A 17,619-nucleotide genomic window follows, 5' to 3' on the forward strand; every position below is an offset into this window, starting at 1 on the left:
ACAATAATACTTGGTCATTCCGACGCCAGTAGTTTGGCTTCGCATGAATGAATAGCTCTAGCAATGCAAAGAATCACTGCATATTGGCAACACCTTCACTCTACCGGCGCTGTTTCTTTGGTCGCAGTTTTGTCCTTCGTGATCAGGAACAGCTCGCACTCGCCCGTGTTCGTGAGCTCTTGCAAGAACTTGTAGCACTCACTTTCACTTTCAAACGGCTACCAACAGCACACAACCCACAAAGATCACGTCAGTACCATATCAAACCGCTCAATCTCCCGACTTTCCTACCACCGGAGCTGGCAGCTTGGAGTCCAAGTTGTAGCAAACGCCTCGAATCTTGCGGACCGCGAACCAGTGTCGCTGCATCCACAAACTGCTGAAACCCGTGGACATGACCACGTTGCAAAGCACCCCCTCCGCCTCATCCAGCTTCACCAACTTGTCATCCACCGGTAGGCGCTTGTCCAGCCACTGCATCACGTAACCTGAAAAACAGTATTCAGCCAACCTTCGTAGTATCTGTATAGTACGCTAGTTCTTATTCGACCTTTTTGCTGTAGGGCGAGTGTCAGTGCATTGACGTCGTAGTTCCCAAGGGCGAAAGGGGCTCTGTGGGGGTTCCAGGCCCAGTTCATGAGCCCCTTACCAGCGTCCGGGTGAGTTTTGGTCGCCAGCTCCTCGCACGCTTCGTCCAGTGCGGCTTTACTGAAAACGGGGCCTTGTAGAGTATTAATTATGAGGTCTATGTGTCTTAACGCTCTTGGGACGTACCTTGGAGCACGTTGTTGAGCGCGTGGAGGCCGCAGCGGTAGAGCTGCTGCCGTTCATGGTACAGTTCCTGCCCAGCCATCGTTTGAATTGGGAAGGAATTAAGCGAAGTTTTAGAGAAAGAATTAGAGTTTTAGAGGAGGAATTATGGATGTCACCACTTCAACTTGAGAGATGGCTACATGTTGAGAGATGGCTACATGTTGTGTCATTGATTGAGGTTTCGTAACGGAGCATGCGATGGTGCTTTAGATGAAGGCCTTGGTGGTTTTCCATGCGCGTGTGCATGCTGCAATGCTAGCGATGATGTGTGAGAGCATTGTCCTGTTTCCAGCCAAGTTGAGAAGCCACAAGTTCCTAGCAAACCCACTGCAACTTGCTACTCACCAAGCAGTCGCAACCTTTTCACCATGGGGAATCGAGGTAGCAAGGCCAAGAACACAGGCGAAGAGGAACCGGAGGCAGGTGCTGTTGTACGCGCTCAACCTAGTGGCGAGCCGACCAGCACCAACCCGTTCAAGCCCAACAACCGGAAATGCACGGACGTGCTGTGCTTGCTCTTCTTCGTCGTCTTCTGGATCGGCATGATCATCATCGCTGGCGTCGGGTACCAGCACGGCAAACCGCAGCGGCTCATCTACGGCACGGACTGGATGGGACGCACTTGCGGCGCCCAAGCTGACAAGACCGACACCGTGCCGGCCTACGACTTCACCGCCTACAAGTACATGATCTACCCGCGTTTGTCCGAAGACCTCATGGCCCTCTCAGCGTCTGGCATGAGCGCGAAGCAGCTAGCTCGCCCTTCGACGCTGCGGAAGCTGTTCGGTGTGTGCGTTCCATCCTGTCCGGTTCTCAGCGACACCGGCAATGATGTCTACGTGCACGCGTACTTGGACTACACGATGCACATGGCCCCGGTAAACGAGGACGACCAGAGCGCGGGCGCCGCCATGGAGTACGAGAAGGCTGGCTCGCCCTGGAAACTCATCACCAACTCGAGCAACGTGCTGTACCGCTGCGTGGAGCTCACCAAGATCGAAGTCACGCAGCACGCTCGGTGTGTGGACGACTGCACGGACGAGGAACAAAAGAGCTATGTTGCTGGCACGCCCTTGACGTGCGGCACCGATGAAACGAAGAACCCATTCCGAGACTGTGGCGACCAGACCTGCGCCGAAATGGTCACTACTCTGCGTCCCAACTGCACAAGTCTCGAGACAACTCGTGAAGAGCGCCAGATCGGCTCCACGACCGAAGACCCCATCACGAACATGCTGAGTCGCAAGTGGTACATGGTGGCGCGTTGGCTGGGCGACTTGCAGAAGGCCGCTTTCCCTATCCTGATCTGTGGCGGGTTGTTCGCCATGGTTCTCGGCCTCTTCTGGCTTGTCCTGCTGCGCTACTGTGCTGGGCTCTTCGTGTGGCTCGTGATCGTTTTCGTCGTCATCATGCAGATTGTGGTCACCGTCTTCTGCGCGTACGAGGGCAACTTGATCGATAGCACGAGTATGCAGAGCTCCTTGACTAACATGGGCATGTCGAGCACCAAGGCACAAGCGCTCACTGCTGCAACCACAACGTACATCACGTCGGCGGGTATCACTGCAGCCGAGGATCAGGCGCACTACTGGGCCATCGCCTGCTACGTCCTCACCGCAATCGACGCGCTGCTGCTTCTCTTGCTGATTTTCATGTGCGGTCGCATTCGTATCGCTATCGGCATCATTCGCGAAGCGTCGAAGGCGCTGCAGTCCATGCCCATGCTCACGCTCTACCCGATCGTGCCCACGTTCTTCGCAGTTGGTCTTGTGGCGTACTGGTTGGTGGCAGCTGCCTTTATCGCTACCTCCGGCGAGGTTTCTCTCTCCGAGGTGGCCGGCGCTGCTTCCAACGTCACAGGGACCAATATCGCTGTCCCCGTTGAGATGAAGGAGAACAACACCATGCACTACCTCATGATCTATCACCTCTTCGGGCTGCTCTGGACGAGCCAATTCATCCAGGCTGCAGCGTACGCAACCATTGCCGGCGCCTTCTGCGAGTACTACTGGACCCTGGACAAGCGTCAAGTTCCTGCGAGACCCGTCCTGCGCTCCATGTGGCGTACTATTCGTTATCACTTCGGGTCGGTGGCTTTCGGAAGCCTCATCATCGCCATTGTGCAGTTCTTGCGCATTGCGCTCGAGTACGTGGACCAGAAGATGAAAGCCGCCAAGCAGGGAAACGCCATCGTGAAGGTGGTCATGCTGTGCCTCAAGTGCTTCCTCTGGTGCTTCGAGAAGTGCCTCAAGTTCCTCAACAAGAACGCCTTCATCATTATGGCCATGAAAGGCCGCAGCTTCTGCCCGTCCATGAAGGACTCGTTCACGCTGCTACTCGCCAATGCTGCGCGTGTCGCCACGGTCAGCATCATCGCGCGCTTCCTGATGATTCTCGGCAAGATCTTCATCACCGGCTTCTGCATGCTCTTCATGTTTGTCTTCATCAGATACCCACCCACACACCTCCCGAGCTTCTTCATGGGCGACCTCGCAAGCGTCAGCAGCCCGATTTTCCCAATGCTTCTCACAGGTGTCCTCAGCTACGCCACGGCCTCCTTCTTCCTCGACGTCTACGGCACCGGCATCGACACGATCCTGCTCTGCTTCTGCGAGGACTGCAACGTCAACAAGACCTCCGAGCAGTACTACATGAGCGACGAACTCGTAGCCTTCATCGAGGGACCTGCCAAGCACAACGCCTTCACTGTTTATCAGTCTCGCAGTGTTTCCAATACCCGAGACAGCGTGGCCGCGACAGCTCCGCCAATTTTCCAGCCACACACTGGTCCCGTCACGAAAGGCCCGTAAGTCAGCGCAATACCGCTATCTAGCACAACAAGTACATATCTCGATACCCTCACCTGCTAAGTTGCAACGATTCGTGTTGCATTTACCTTTAAGAGCTGTCAGCGTACCTGTTTTCTTACTGGAATATCCCTCACGCCTCGACGGAGTGCAAGCTATCAATCCCAGAAATTGCATCAGAGAGCACGTGCACCTCGTAGTTGGTACCCTGTGTTGGCAAAGAGAGCGATACGTGAACCTTGTGCTTCCACGCTACGTGCTTCACATGGACAAGCTCCTCTCCTGCAGCTTCTTTCTTGATCAAAACCACGTAGAAGCCGTACGGCTTTGGCTTTTGAAGACGCGACGTGAATGCGAGATTCCTCCCGCCTTGGTCGTTCAAACCTGTCAACGCCACATCAACCACTTGCTGCTTCTGCTTCACCTGGACATCCACTCGAAGCTGCGGAACTCCCTCGGCCACACGGATAAGCTCGTTGATCTTGTGCTTTGTCAAACCGCTGGGCCGGCCTCTCTGCTGCTGCGACTGCAAACTCTGTAGACGTTCAAAAATCTGCGTTTTCTTGTTCTTCACTGCGAGTGCTGCTTGAAGATCAGCAATGTTCGAGACCTGGAACTGCTCCCTCAAGAGCTTCACAACCGACTGGGACGCATGTGGCAGCTGAGCCAGCGCATCGTCGTTTCCGACGCTCATTTCATCCGGCCATCGACCCCGGACAACCGCTTGAGACAGGCGAATGCCTGCGAAAACCAGGTCTGTCAGCTTCAGGTAAGCGCAGAGGTCGATTGCTGCACTGAGTAGACGTGGCAAGTGGTCGAGCAGAGTTCGCAGGTCATTCACGAAGTCGCTTGATGGCAGCCGCATGCCCATCAGGTGCATTTGCAGCACCAACAGCGCCTTCACCTCGCTTCCGTGAGTCTCCAACAGTGCCTTCTGACGCTTCGGCGTGCTGGTGAACAAATGCTTCAGCGGCGAGAACTTGACCTTCGCGCAGAGGTCCACGATGAGGTTACTCATGACCTCGTTGTGGCGCAGTGGAATGTCACGCAGCTCCATACTCGACTCGCAAATCACACACAGCAGCTGTCGTGTGTTGGCTTGAGCAGCAGCCGTGGCAGTAACTTCTTTCTTACTAGAAGCAACGGCCTTTAAAGCAGTGAGCATGTTGGATACCGTGCGCACATCCACGTAGAGTGAGGCCGCGAGTTTTCCAGCAAAAGTCGGCTCGAACGATGATACGCCTCCAGCTTGTGATGTGGAGATGCACTGGCTAGACTCTAACTGCTGCATCGTCGAGGATATCAACTGCTGGAAGAACGTTTCCAGTTCATCCTGCTTGCTGGGTTTCTTCGGACGCTTTCCCTGCTTGCTCTGCTTTCCGGGCGTTCCGTGGGGAGAGTCCACCGTAGAATTATTGGTGCCAACTCCATAGTAGCTTGGGTTCTTCAGCACACGCTGGAAAAGTAAGCTCCAGCTCAGATAATCCATCACATCCTTAGTCGTGTGAATCAATCCTGCTGCGATCTCGGCGTTCAAGTGGTTGGCCAAGATGTGCGGCGCAGCGTTCCCACCCAGGCAAGACTCAACCGCCAGGGGCTCATACAAGAAGCGTTGGGTCATGTTCTTCTTGCTTTCTTCCACGAGCACACACGCGATGCCCTTGTCATCCAAAAGCGGGCGTCCTGCCCTGCCAATCATCTGTAGCAAGTCACTCAGCGGGTAGGAGCGATACCGACCATTCTGGAAGTACTCGGTGCCCTTGATGACAACAAGGTGCGCCGGGAGGTTCACTCCCCACGCCAACGTCGATGTCGAAATCACAACTTGGATGAGACGGTCCTTGTACAACTTCTCAACTAGCTCTCGGTCTCTCCGTGCCAGCCCAGCGTGATGCAGTCCAATACCAAAGGAGAGCGTGTGCTTGAGGGTTTCATCCACGATCTGATTTGACTGGCAGATCGAGTCCATGACCGCTTCGTCCATTTTCAAAAAGCGCTTACTTCCATCGCCACCCTCGTCAGAAGCAACGCAGAACTGGATCAAGTCCAATGCTGTCAGCTTGGTCTGCGCCTTCGACGACACAAAAATGAGTACAGGCTTGTCTGGGGAGTGCGCCTTGATAGCCATGAAGGTGGGTTTGTTCATAGCTGCCATACGCGCCACATAATGGCGCTCTGGGAAGCCTTGGATGTGGACATCCATTGGCACGGGGCGCACAGACGCACGGAAGTTGTACACTTGACCACCATCCGGGTTGTTCGCGTGGCTTGAAGTGATTCCACCCAGCCACTGACCCACATCCCCTGCGTTTGCAAGCGCAGTAGAGAGCCCAATCACGCGAATTGGCGGACCAGAGCGCTTGAATCGCCTGAGCCGGCTGATCAGTACCTCCAGCACAGCACCGCGCGGAGCTTCCCCTACCAAATGAACCTCATCTACGACAACGAGCGCCATTTGAGACATCAGAGCGCGACCAACCGTACTGCTTCGCGTCAACAGATCCCATTTTTCCGGCGTTGTGACCACGATATCAGCCTTGTTCAAGATGAACTCCACGTTAACGAGCGTGTCGCCAGTAACTTCCACGACCTTCTTGCGCAGATGCGCGTTGTTTTCGAAGCGTGCTTTCCATTCTGCCACCTTCTCACGAGCGAGAGCCTTCATCGGCGCGATGTACACAATAAGTGACTGTGAGGTGCGTCGACCTCGGCGTGTCGGACCTGCTGGAGCGTCCGAAGCGCTCTCACCTTCAAGTTGAGAGTTCTCGCTAAGCTTTTGCTGCTTCCATACGCGCAGCATAGCCAGCTCAGCACACGCCGTCTTCCCGCTACCAGTTGGCGCACAGAGCAGCACATTTCCATTCTGGTGGTAAAGCTGGTGGAATGCTTGAGTCTGGATCGGGTTGAAATACTGGAACTTGCCCACGTACAGTGCTTGATACACAGGATCGTCGAGGGACTGCAGAGGTTGCGGGTGAAGGCGAAGTAGCTTCGTGTACATGTCGTCCTTCTGCTTCTTCGTCTCGGCTACGGTACTCTCGCTCGGTGTGTAGCTCACCTCGTAAAAGGACTCGATTCCAACAAATCGGTCAGATAGAATGCGGATCACGTAATTTGCTTCAGCCTGATCTTGTGAGACGAACACGGGCAGGTAACACTCCATCTCGAGCGTCTGAGTGCCTGCCTTCCACCCCATGAATCGGCTCTGGTGAAGCACGAAATACTCCGAATGATAAATGTAACCAGTAATCGCGTCCTCCACCCAGAGCCACGAGGACAGCGTCTTGCCCTGGAAGACACCCTCCTTCCACTCCGGAAAGAGCGGGTAGAGCTCGAATGTCACCTTGATCAAGTTGCCACCGAATGGTTGCGTTTGCACGTTGTCGATGTCAATGAACGGAACGCTCTGCACCCATTTCTTCACCTTGGCATTCAGCTTGAACGCGTCAGGGTCGACCACCGCGTCGTACAAGGTCATGTTGTGCCGGCGGTCAACCTCTCCAATGATGTCCAGCGGGACATTCGGAAGCTGCAGCATCGCGTTTTGGTCCCACCACAACTTCTGGTCGATACACTTGGCAAGCTGGAGGAATTTCTCAGCCTTGCGCGCGCTGTTCTTCTTCAAACAGATTTCAAACAGCGCACGGCACACACGAGACCCGTTCTGGGCGACGTAATTGGTGTCGGAGATGAGCGTGAACGTCGACACACGGGCACGACCGATCATACTCTGCAGAAGGATGTTTGTCTTTCCTGTGTAGGTGTCCATGCCACCGCCAAGGATGTCGTAACGGCAGAACCTGCGCTTCAGCTTCTCCAGCTCCGGCATCTCTTCTTCGCGCGATTTCAGCTGCCCAAATTCGTTGCTACTGCAGAGAACCAACAACACCTTCTCCCAGTCGAGATCGTCTTCGTCGTCTCCCTTCTGGCCTGCCTTGCTGTCAAGCAGGTCGTTGAACGTCTCGATCGAAGAGTGCTGGATGTAGAAGTGACTTGCCACACGCCCCATCGACGTCACGGCAAATGCAATCTTGCCTTCTTGGTCGGATCCCGGCTGGACCTTTTCGCGTAAGATCTTGATCATTCGACAAGCTGCCAGCTTCTCAGCAGCGTCCATAAGTAGCCGTCTGCGCCGTGCAAGCAGCATTGGGTCCTCATTCACGTCGTCTAGCTTCATGCCGTAGGCTAGCGGGTTCTTCCGCATACGCACATACAAGTACGTGTAGCTGAGCCACGTGCAGGCTTCCTCAAGGTTGCTAACAGTGCCTGACACGATCTCGGCGTTCAAGTGATCAGGCAGCGCCTTGATAAGTGCTGATTCCATCGGGATACCTGTCGTCAGCAACCGCAAATAGTGAGGTAGTTGGTCTTGAGTTGTTACCAGTACGGCGTCACCACTCGTGTCATACTGCGGACGACCAGCGCGACCAAAGATCTGCATAACATCTAGCATGCTCAGCTGTGTCATGCCGCCCTTGTCCGCGTTGTATACTTGGGTGCCCTTGATAAGAACAGAGTGAGCAGGCAAGTTTACACCCCAGGCCAGCGTTGCGGTACAGCACAGCACGCGGATGTAGCCCAATTCGAAAAGTTGCTCCGTCAGGTTTCGATCACTGCGCAGCATACCAGCGTGGTGGATACCCAAGCCGTACCCCAGCAGCTCCTTCAGTTCTTTGTTCCGGCTTTTTTGCACACGCTCTTGTAAGTTGATAGGCATCTGCAGTTCCTGCGGCGGGAGGAATGCTTCCAGTGTACCGGGTTCTTCCTCGTTACCACGCGAGAGCTCAACAATGCTATGCATCGTGGCTGCTGTTTCTTTTCGCGAATGGACAAACACCATGACTTGCTCGTTGTGCTGGACCTGCTTTAGGCAGTGGGCCAGCGTAAGCTTGTTCATCATCAACTGGATTTGGCGCTGGCGACTCATGTTGGCGTTCGCGGCCTTCTTCTCTTTTGCAAGATCCTCTTCGCTCATTGTCACAGTCGAGAGCGCCGCAGCGCTCAAACCCAGCGCATCCTTTAAGTTTGCGTTTGTACTCACCCCGATGAACGTTTGATCCAGAGGCACGGGTCGGTATGTCGAGTCGAAGTAGAACAGTCCGCCCTTGCCACTGTTAGTTGCTGCATTTTGCATGCGTGCGTCTCCACTCGGAACGTACACGCGCAAGAACGACGCGACGTCAACGTAGTTCGGCAGCGTAGCCGAAAGACCGACGATACGGATCATGCTCTGCGTACTCTCCACACGCCGCAGCGTACGTGCCACGATAGTCTCAATAACGGGACCACGCTCATCTGCCAGCAAGTGCACTTCATCGATAATGAGAAGCTTCACCTGGCTGAGAAGGGACTGCTGAGTGCTCGATTTCCGCGTAATAACGTCCCACTTCTCCGGCGTCGTCACGATCACGTGGGTCTCTTCGATTTCCTTCTTCGTGAGCTGCATGTCACCTGTAAGCTCGCGCACCTTCAGTTTGAGAGCCTGCAGACGCTGGCCAAACTTTGTGACCACCTCTTGCGCGAGAGCCTTCATGGGAGCCACGTAGATAATCTTCATGTTGGCCACACGTTGACTAACAGACTGGTCCTGATGCCGGTTCATTTGCGTCTTTACCTCCTGCAGGATCGCGAGCATTGCCACATTGGTCTTACCAGCGCCCGTGGGGGCACACACCAACAGGTTTTGGTTCGAGTTGTAGGCTGCGTCAAACAGCTTGGACTGCAGTCGGTTGAGCGTCGTGATTCCATGGAACGCCGTCTGCGCGAACGGCTCAAGGCTCGAGATCGACACCAGCTTCTCCTCTTTACCCAACGCTTTCTTCGCGTGAGCAGGGATAAACACGTGCTCATATCCCTTGTAGTGCGTTCTCTTCGTGTTCGAGGGCAGTGAAAGAGCTCCCGCCGACATCAACTGGCCCGCTGCAGCCGTTGATTCGTATCCTCCTTGCAACTCGCCAAACTCCCGCTGCACGAGCGACGTCGACTGCAGTCGCCGTTCTTCCTCTGCAAACTCTCGCTGGAGCCTCAGCACTTCCGGGTCGTACCCGGCTGCTTCCAGCCAATTCAGCTCCTCTTCTTCCCCTCCGTTCTGTCTGTTGGCTCTGCGTTGGGCCTTACGTTGCTGTCTCTGAAACTGCTGCTCAGCTTCCGTCTGCACACTGAAACCCGCATGCCTCGCTCCCCCTGCAGCGAACTTTTCCGCCATCTCCATCCTGTTCTGCGCATCCTGCAGCTTCTGATTCGTCACACTAGACTCAGCAAGCTCTTTCTGGTTTTGCACTGCAAATGCAATGAGGTCCATGCCTTCCACGCCCACAAGGCCGAAAAGTTGAGCCTGCACTGTATCGGCGTCTCCAGGGCTGCTCTGCACCGTTTGCAGCACGGACTCGGCCAGCTCCAGCGTCGTGAGGAAGCAGCTGTCTCCATTGGCGGCCGTGTGGGTGGCGCAGGCCGCCAGGAGCTGCTGCGCCGCATCTTTCTTGGGCTCCTGAGCCTTGGGTTTGTGCTCCTTGCTCTGGCGCTTTCTTGAGGTCACCACGGCGCCCACAGCGCCCGCCGCAGCCTCACGCTCGTTGGCGGCACGCAACGCATTGTGGTCCACTTGTAGCACCTTCAGCAGGTCGCGGCGGTGCGTGGGGAGCGAAATTTCCCACAGTTTATCTGAGGACAGGAACGGGTCGCGGAATTCGGTGTTTTCCGGGTCCACCGGTGGCGGTGAGAGCCGCGGAGACTCGCTAAACATTGCATTTTGACTGGCGAAGGTGGTGGACGCGGAGGGAGCCGGGAACGCGGCGCGCAAGGCATCCAGGAACGACGTCATGACCGCCAACTCTCGGTAGCTGATCTTATTGTGATGGTCGAGCCACTAGAAGACTGCTATTGGGAGGGATACGGTAATATTTTGACTGGATTTCAGTATGGGGAAGGACCGGAAAGAAGATGCCGGGATTGTTCAGGACATGGCTACGGTATGAGTGATGGTCGTGCAATGTAGCTATGTGTTTGCACAGGAAACCATGCACTCAGTGATTTTGCTGCTACAGGTAGTTGGAAGGCCCGGTCGACTCAAAGCTAGGTATGTAAGTAAGCAAGCAAGCAGTGCAATGTAGAGCTTATAAATGAGCAGGCTCGATGAATCGCTTGTACTGCAGAGTTTGCACAATATCATCGAAATTTGTATTCGCGTGGCACTTTGATGCACTTCTTTCGCGCTGATCTGGCAAAGATGGAAATGAACTCGTGGCTTCTAGTCCTTTACATTACCCCTTTCTCCGGGCTGCATCCCTTTGGGACTTGGTCGTCTTGCGCTTGAGCTTCTGCAGTTCATTATCCGTGGATGTGGCCCCAAATTTTGCTTTGGGACGAGCTGGTGACTGATACTTGTTCAGCTGTCGTCATAAACAGTAAGACGTGGTGTGTTTGGCAGTGAACGGAGTCTGTAGTGCACCGTGAAAAGATGAATCTAACGGGCTCCATAGCAGTATTTCGGCTGGTCTTGCGCTGAAAAGGAGAGACACATGATTCAAGTGCAAAATGGCTTTGCTCAGGCACTTCACTCTCCATGCTGCAGATTGCTGACGGCGCCAAAGCCCAAGCAGGTGTCGACCAGCAAGTCTCGCCGGACGAACCGAAAGCCCCTTCTGATCGTCGGACTGGCAGCGATTGACCAGAAGCTGAAGTGAACGATTCGAGTTCCACCAGGACAAGCTGTCCTGCCAAGACTCCTGGGGCAAGAAGTCGCAACATCGTGATGCAACACCCCCCAAGTGATCATTGCCAACGTGATCATCGGAAAAACTAGTCGTACAAACGCACTGCATGTACACGTACAGTCAACGATATGGACCGGACCGGTCTCGATTTCGTTGTCCTGCACGAACTCGCAACTGTGGCCATTGTGACAAGACAACGAGCCCCACCGAAGTTTGTCAGTTTTAATACCTATGCTTTGCCCTCTGTCGTTGCGGACACCATTAGCTCACCGAATTGGTAGGCGTTGGGGTTGGCCTGTTGGAAGGAGCAGCGAGCGAGGATAGCGGGTCGCTGCCACGACCCACCGCGTCTGGAACTCAACAAATCGACAACGGACACGTCCATGCAGCTCTCTCAGCTCGAGCTATTGCGGCTGGTAGGTGAAGGTGGAGCGTTGGGTCAAGGCGCTCCCACCTTCCAGTTAGCATGACGAGATCTCCTGTTGCCATGGAGCACAGCCGTTCAAGCTGCAACGCTTCAAAACACACGCATTCATCGATCGCCCCACCGCAAGACTGCTTTGCTCGATCTGTTCCGCACACGGCTGCGATGGTGCACGTCCACGAGTCACGCAGTTGATGCTGTTCGTGCAATTCCTCGCGGCACCGCCGAGGACCAGCTGCAGCTCTAGAACCCGAACCGTCCAGGTGGATAGGCCACCAGAAGGAGCTCTTGAAAGTTCAGCTCGGGTGAGAGAAGGGAGGACCATGATCGGGGGCTCGAGCTCGAGTCGGAGCTCTTGGCGCCGACACACGTAGACAGTCCGCGCGCTCAAAGGCAGATCAAATCGACCAGGTCAGCCCCTCGGTCTCCGTTTTCAGTGGAAGGCACGAAAACGAGCGGTGTCGTAGGCGTTGACATGCTACGCGCGCCATGGCTCGGGGCGCTTGCCCTGGCGACGAGCGGCGGGTTGGTCGTGCACGCGGACTACTCGACGGTCGAAATTTACTCGGACGCCAACTGCGCGTCGACGCCGCTGGTGGTGACGCTGGAGGTGACCAACACGACCTGCACAGAGAACACCGACTCGTGCAGCGCTGTCGAGATCAACAACTCGTCGTACTACTACGCGGAGCGGTGCGCCACCGACCGCTTCGAGTACACGTCGCAGTTGTTCAGCGGCTCCAAGTACCTCATGATTGACGGCTTCGAGGAGGACGGGTGCCAGTCGTACGTGCGCTCGAACATCTTCCTCGCTGCCGGGACCTGTCAGCTGGCTTCGTACGTAGGCACCCGCAGTGAGATCGCCACGCTCTTCAACGATGGCTCGGCGTACATGACCATCTACAATGATTCGGCGTGTGCGACCAAGGCGCAGGTCTTCGACCTCAACGCCTCCACCATCAAAGACGACGTCTGCTACATGGGTCGCAACAAGTTTTACACGTCGGAGTATTCAGGGGTCACTACTGCAAGCTCCAGCAGCAGCGGCAGCGGCTCCAATTCGACGACAGCTGTGTCGACGTCCCATGATTCCAAGATGAGCACGGGTGCGTTGTTTGGTATCGTCGTAGCGTGTCTGGCCATCGTGATCCTCCCCGCGCTGCTTATCTTCTGCAAGATGCGCCGCGCGAAGCTGAAGCAGAAGCGAGGAGGCAGCAGTCGTGCCACCCCCGACGTTGCGCTGGCGGTGAGCGACAAGCACGAAAACGAGGAACGGTACGCTCCAGATATGTCTCCCGTGAGCGAGCAGAGAAGTACTTTCAGCTCGCACACCGGAGGTTCCGCGGCGTTGCGCAGTAACGAGCTGCGTTGCGACCCTCTGCGGAGTGACGAGCTACGGGGAACCCCGTTGCATAAGGACAAGTATCGAAAGGAAGAGCAGCGAAGTGGGAAGGTGCGGGGCGAGGAGCTGCGAAGTGGTGGCAGGTTGCGCAGTGACAGGTTTCGCGGGGATTCGATCGGCCGCAGTGGCCGACTGCACACCGACGAGCTGCGCACTACGCCAGTGCGTGGGAACCGGCTGCAGCGTCAAGATTTGAGCAACGACCCCATTCACAGCGACCCGGTGCGTAGTGACCGTCTGAAAAATGAACGCATGCGAAAGGAACGGCAGCGAAAAGAGCGCGGGGAACCGCGGAGTGACCGTAGTGACCACGTGCGGCGTGATCGGGAACGGATGCCTAGCGACCCTGTACGGAGCGACCGAATGCGGGGCGACGAGGTGCGTAGCCATCGCCCGCCCAGTGACCCGGTACCGAGTGACAGGGTTCGCAACGACCAGCAGACCAACGTAGTCAAGCCCCAGCCCATTCACGCCCAGAGGCTACGCGGTCCGGTCACTGCAGATAGCGTCTGTGAAGACGACATCGTTTTGCGATCTCGAATCCCGCGCGACGACGTGTTCGTCGAAGACTTGATCGGCCGCGGCGGGTACGGTGAGGTCTACAAGGGCACCTTCGAGGGGCGGGCGGTGGCAGTGAAGATGTTGTTCCCGGAGACGCGGAAGAGCACGCGCCACGTGACGGAGTTCCTTACGGAAGTCAAGATGATGACGGTCATGGACCACCCCCGCGTCGTGCAGTTTATCGGTGTCTCCTGGAACAACTTGATGGACTTGTGCGTGGTGACGGAGTTCATGGCGGGGGGTGACTTGCGAGCGTGGCTAAGTGACCGCGCTGACAACGACCTCCCGGTTGGCTTCGACTACGTGAAAGTGAAGATCGCGACGCACGTCGTCCACGCACTCGCCTACTTGCACTCGTTGACCCCGTCCGTGATCCACCGCGACTTGAAGTCCAGGAACATTTTGCTGAGCGAGAACCAAGACGCGAAACTGGCCGACTTTGGCGCGTCTCGTGAACGGGTAGACCGCACCATGACCGCAGGAGTCGGCACGTCGCTGTGGATCGCGCCGGAGGTGATGATGGGAGAGCGATATGATGACAAGGCCGACATGTTCTCGTTCGGGGTGGTGCTGTCCGAGTTGGATTCGCAGCAGTCGCCTTACACGCACGCAAAGATGAACAACCAGAATGGACGCAAAATGCCCGAGACGGCCATCCTGCAGATGGTGGCCATGGGCAAACTACGCGTCGAATTTTCGCCAGAGGCTCTCAAGGGAGTGGCGCAGCTTGGTACGGCGTGCACTGCCATCGACCCGACGGAGCGTCCGTCTGCAGCTGAGGCATTCCGGACGCTCCAGACGGTGCTGGCACAAGAGGCAAAGAAAGCAGTCAACGCGAAATGAACCTATAAGAAGAGGGACGTTCCTCACGACGAGTGTGCGAACAATATATCCGCTTCCGCGTTATGAAGGCTCCTACGCAGCGTACGCTTCACACGAAAACGCTCGTATGGTCTCGGCAGTGGGAATCCCGAGAGATGACGAAGCCATTGCTTGCCCTTGACCCAGAACCTCCGCTGCTGCTACCGAACCTGCCATCCTGGCATCTTATATACACCCTGAATAAACCCGATGTAGTTGTACTCGTACGAGTGATCGCTTGTTGAGCTTGTGGCTCTCTTGGGTCTGTACGGTCTTTCATGAAAGCCTTATCTTCTCAACCCGAGTCGGCGAGCAAACCGCTCCACTCGTTCAAAGCACAGGATGCATGCAGCCACACAGAGCATGATGTAGGCAACGACGACACCAACGATAGCTCCAGTGTTGATGCCGCTTGAGCTTTCAGAAGGGGTGATTGACGCCGTAGTGCTCCCGACAGCATCCGAGTTGTCTTCACATTTCGAGGCGCTTATCGGTGTACCAACATCACCACACCCACTTCCAACAGGATCGTCGCCCACAAAAACACTTCCACTGCTACTAAAAGTCTGGGTGCTGGTCAGACTTTGAGAGCTGGTGGAGCCGTCGGTGACACTCAAACTGGTACTCGTAGCAATATCGCCGCCGCTGGAACTGGAAGTGCTTGAGCCCGTGCCAATGTAAAACGCGTTGTAGTTCCCGTAGCATGAATGGTTCGACACCGTGTCGCTGTCGGGTGTGGAGCTGAGAAACGGAGTGCCGCTACAGGTGCTTTCAGTGTAAATCTCAAGGCTTGCGGATCCGTCTTCATTCACCGTAGCAATGACCCCGTTGTCGCTGGTACTGTCGGCAACTTGGCACTCTCCGGAAGCCAAGAACGCGTTGGCGCCCATGAAGAGTTTGCATGTTATCGTGAACGTCTCGACCAGTAGGTAACTGAGGCTAGCGAACACACCGCCCACGTACGTCTCACGATCGGCGCTCACGCAGGTCGTGGAGGTGGAGTACGTGACGCCGTTCGTGGTGAAGAGGCTGCACTCGAGCGCCTCGCAGTCGACAGATTCCACGACCGACACGACCAGCGGAGTCCCGGAGCAGTCACTGTTTGCATAGACAATTGTACTTGCCATCGTCTCCGCAGCAGTCGACGAGGCGAGAGCAGCGATCAGGACGAGCACAGTCTGCAGAGTGAACGCCATTGCGACGACGACCCAATCGGTCAACGAAAAGTTTGACAATAAGATCGGCGAGGGTCGACTGCGGGAACCGATGAATAGGCATCACCAAGAACCTAATGGACAGCATGGAAAGAGTTGCCGTAGTAGTGAGGCTCCACTTTTCGGTCTGGTGGTTGCCATTGACTTGGCAACGGAAGAATGGTTGAACGTGGCTGCCATTTGGCTGAATAGGGAACTTTGTGGGGCCCACCAAAGATGACTCGAGACTTCATGGTTACCCTATACTGGACGTGCTGTACGAGCACACGAAATTTCGCTTGAATAAGGCTACAGCGTTGTAGACACCTACCACTCTTCAGAATGACTACGACGGGGCCCAACAAGCCACAATTCCACTTCGACGACATGAATGATGGAATATCGATCAAATACGCAACGACCAGTGGCTGTGTTGACAGAGGACTTGTACCTACCGTAGAGTCAACGGTGCACGTTCTGTTTGTTCGCATTGCGCCGACGAGGAAATGTGCCCACCACCTGTTCATCCTGTAGACACAAAGCGAGCCCAAGGCTTCTGTGGTCTGTCCCATAGCGTTCAAATTGAGCGCCACAGTGACAACTGAGGAAAATGTCGCGTTAGCGTGGTATCCTAACGTACGAGGCATCGGGCTTGAATGTTCAAGCTGTTGGCTACTGCTTGTCGAATCAAAGAATAAACGAAGCGATCGATCGATTTATCCATTGCTACCAATTCGGAGCTGCCATCCACCGACATTGACACTCGCGAAAAATCAAAACGGGTATTTTACCTTGAGACTTAGATTCGCCTTTCAAAACAGTTACCAAAACAAATCAAAACACACACGGAAGTTGAGATTGAGCGCGTCTCATTTACCCGGGTTCACGGGCACGGTCTCATTCATCGTTTGCTTTTTATTGTGTTTTTTTTTCGGTTGCAGCACGAATGCTCGCTTTGTTTTTCTTCTGATAGTGATCAAGTGGAATATTCCGAATTGGGTCTTTAATCAACATCTTTTGGTTGCTCTGCTCCTTCGCTCGTCCCTCACATCTCAGATCAATCCATCGCCGCTCATTCTCCAATTCGACAAACAACCGCAACGCTTATCTTGGATAATGTTGCTTTCAACCATCATCACTTCGATCGTTAGTTCTAAGCCCAATAGAAATCATGCGCGCGGCATGTCCTAACGATGAAGGTAGCCTCGACGTGTGACAACGCCGGCTGCAAATCAGCGGTGGTCAGGAGCCTGCCGGTGCTGGCCAGCTTCAGCTGCATCTCGGACCAGCACACGCACGGATAGATGTTTGTCCTACGTGCTGGTGAACGAGTATTTCGGATTAGAACTGCAAGATATACACAGGAGGGCGCGCGAACGGAGATTGTTAAGCAATCGATGGCCACACCTCGAGGATGGTCGGCGACTTCGACGGCGAATCTAACGAGCAGCACCTGCGATACAACCTCATCGACAGCGTCACTTGGGCATTGTTCATCCAGGCCACAGCCATAAGGGGCGTCATGCATGCCTTCGTCGTCCTCCATCTCAATGCCCGCTCCGTGCTTCAATAGCAGCCGCGCCGCGGTCGCCTGTCCGTGTTCATTGGCAACGTAGAGCGCAGTGCATTTATTCGGGCGCCGCGCGTTCACGCGGGGCCTCTTGTCCAGCAGCAGACCCAGTATTTGGTCGTGGCCGAACTGAGCCGCCGTCATGACGGGCGTCCAGCCCTCATCGTTGTTTATATTAACTGACGCGCCGCCCTACGCACCGTTTCCACGCGGCCGTATTCACAGGCCAGCCGCAGAGCGTTGTAGCCGTCGGGCCGCTGATTGTTGATACACGCG

The 17,619-nt window shown here is 55.4% G+C and overlaps 5 protein-coding genes across 5 annotated transcripts; 2 read left to right on the forward strand and 3 right to left on the reverse strand.

The window, feature by feature from the left end:
* Window positions 1-95: 95 nt before the first annotated feature.
* KRP23_11009 (Josephin-2) lies at window positions 96-853 on the reverse strand (the record flags this gene model as incomplete). The annotated part of the gene is made up of 4 exons (XM_067881516.1): window positions 96-218; window positions 292-488; window positions 551-721; window positions 775-853. 4 exons carry the CDS (start codon window positions 851-853, stop codon window positions 96-98), a joined length of 570 nt encoding a protein of 189 aa, XP_067740819.1.
* Window positions 854-1,181: 328 nt separating this feature from the next.
* KRP23_11010 (Choline transporter-like protein 5) lies at window positions 1,182-3,623 on the forward strand (the record flags this gene model as incomplete). Its single annotated transcript, XM_067881518.1, has 1 exon — window positions 1,182-3,623. The coding sequence occupies one exon, from the start codon at window positions 1,182-1,184 to the stop codon at window positions 3,621-3,623; it is 2,442 nt and encodes an 813-aa protein (XP_067740820.1).
* Window positions 3,624-3,753: 130 nt separating this feature from the next.
* KRP23_11011 (Activating signal cointegrator 1 complex subunit 3) lies at window positions 3,754-10,440 on the reverse strand (the record flags this gene model as incomplete). The annotated part of the gene is made up of 1 exon (XM_067881519.1): window positions 3,754-10,440. The coding sequence occupies one exon, from the start codon at window positions 10,438-10,440 to the stop codon at window positions 3,754-3,756; it is 6,687 nt and encodes a 2,228-aa protein (XP_067740821.1).
* Window positions 10,441-12,231: 1,791 nt separating this feature from the next.
* KRP23_11012 (uncharacterized protein) lies at window positions 12,232-14,562 on the forward strand (the record flags this gene model as incomplete). The annotated part of the gene is made up of 2 exons (XM_067881520.1): window positions 12,232-13,380; window positions 14,347-14,562. The coding sequence occupies 2 exons, from the start codon at window positions 12,232-12,234 to the stop codon at window positions 14,560-14,562; spliced, it is 1,365 nt and encodes a 454-aa protein (XP_067740822.1).
* Window positions 14,563-14,867: 305 nt separating this feature from the next.
* KRP23_11013 (uncharacterized protein) lies at window positions 14,868-15,776 on the reverse strand (the record flags this gene model as incomplete). The annotated part of the gene is made up of 1 exon (XM_067881521.1): window positions 14,868-15,776. The coding sequence occupies one exon, from the start codon at window positions 15,774-15,776 to the stop codon at window positions 14,868-14,870; it is 909 nt and encodes a 302-aa protein (XP_067740823.1).
* Between the last annotated feature and the right edge of the window lie 1,843 nt (window positions 15,777-17,619).

This window comes from Phytophthora ramorum (genome assembly GCF_020800215.1).
Source record: "Phytophthora ramorum isolate Pr-102 chromosome Unknown Phyram_PR-102_s0011, whole genome shotgun sequence".
Taxonomy (NCBI): Eukaryota; Oomycota; class Peronosporomycetes; order Peronosporales; family Peronosporaceae; genus Phytophthora; species Phytophthora ramorum.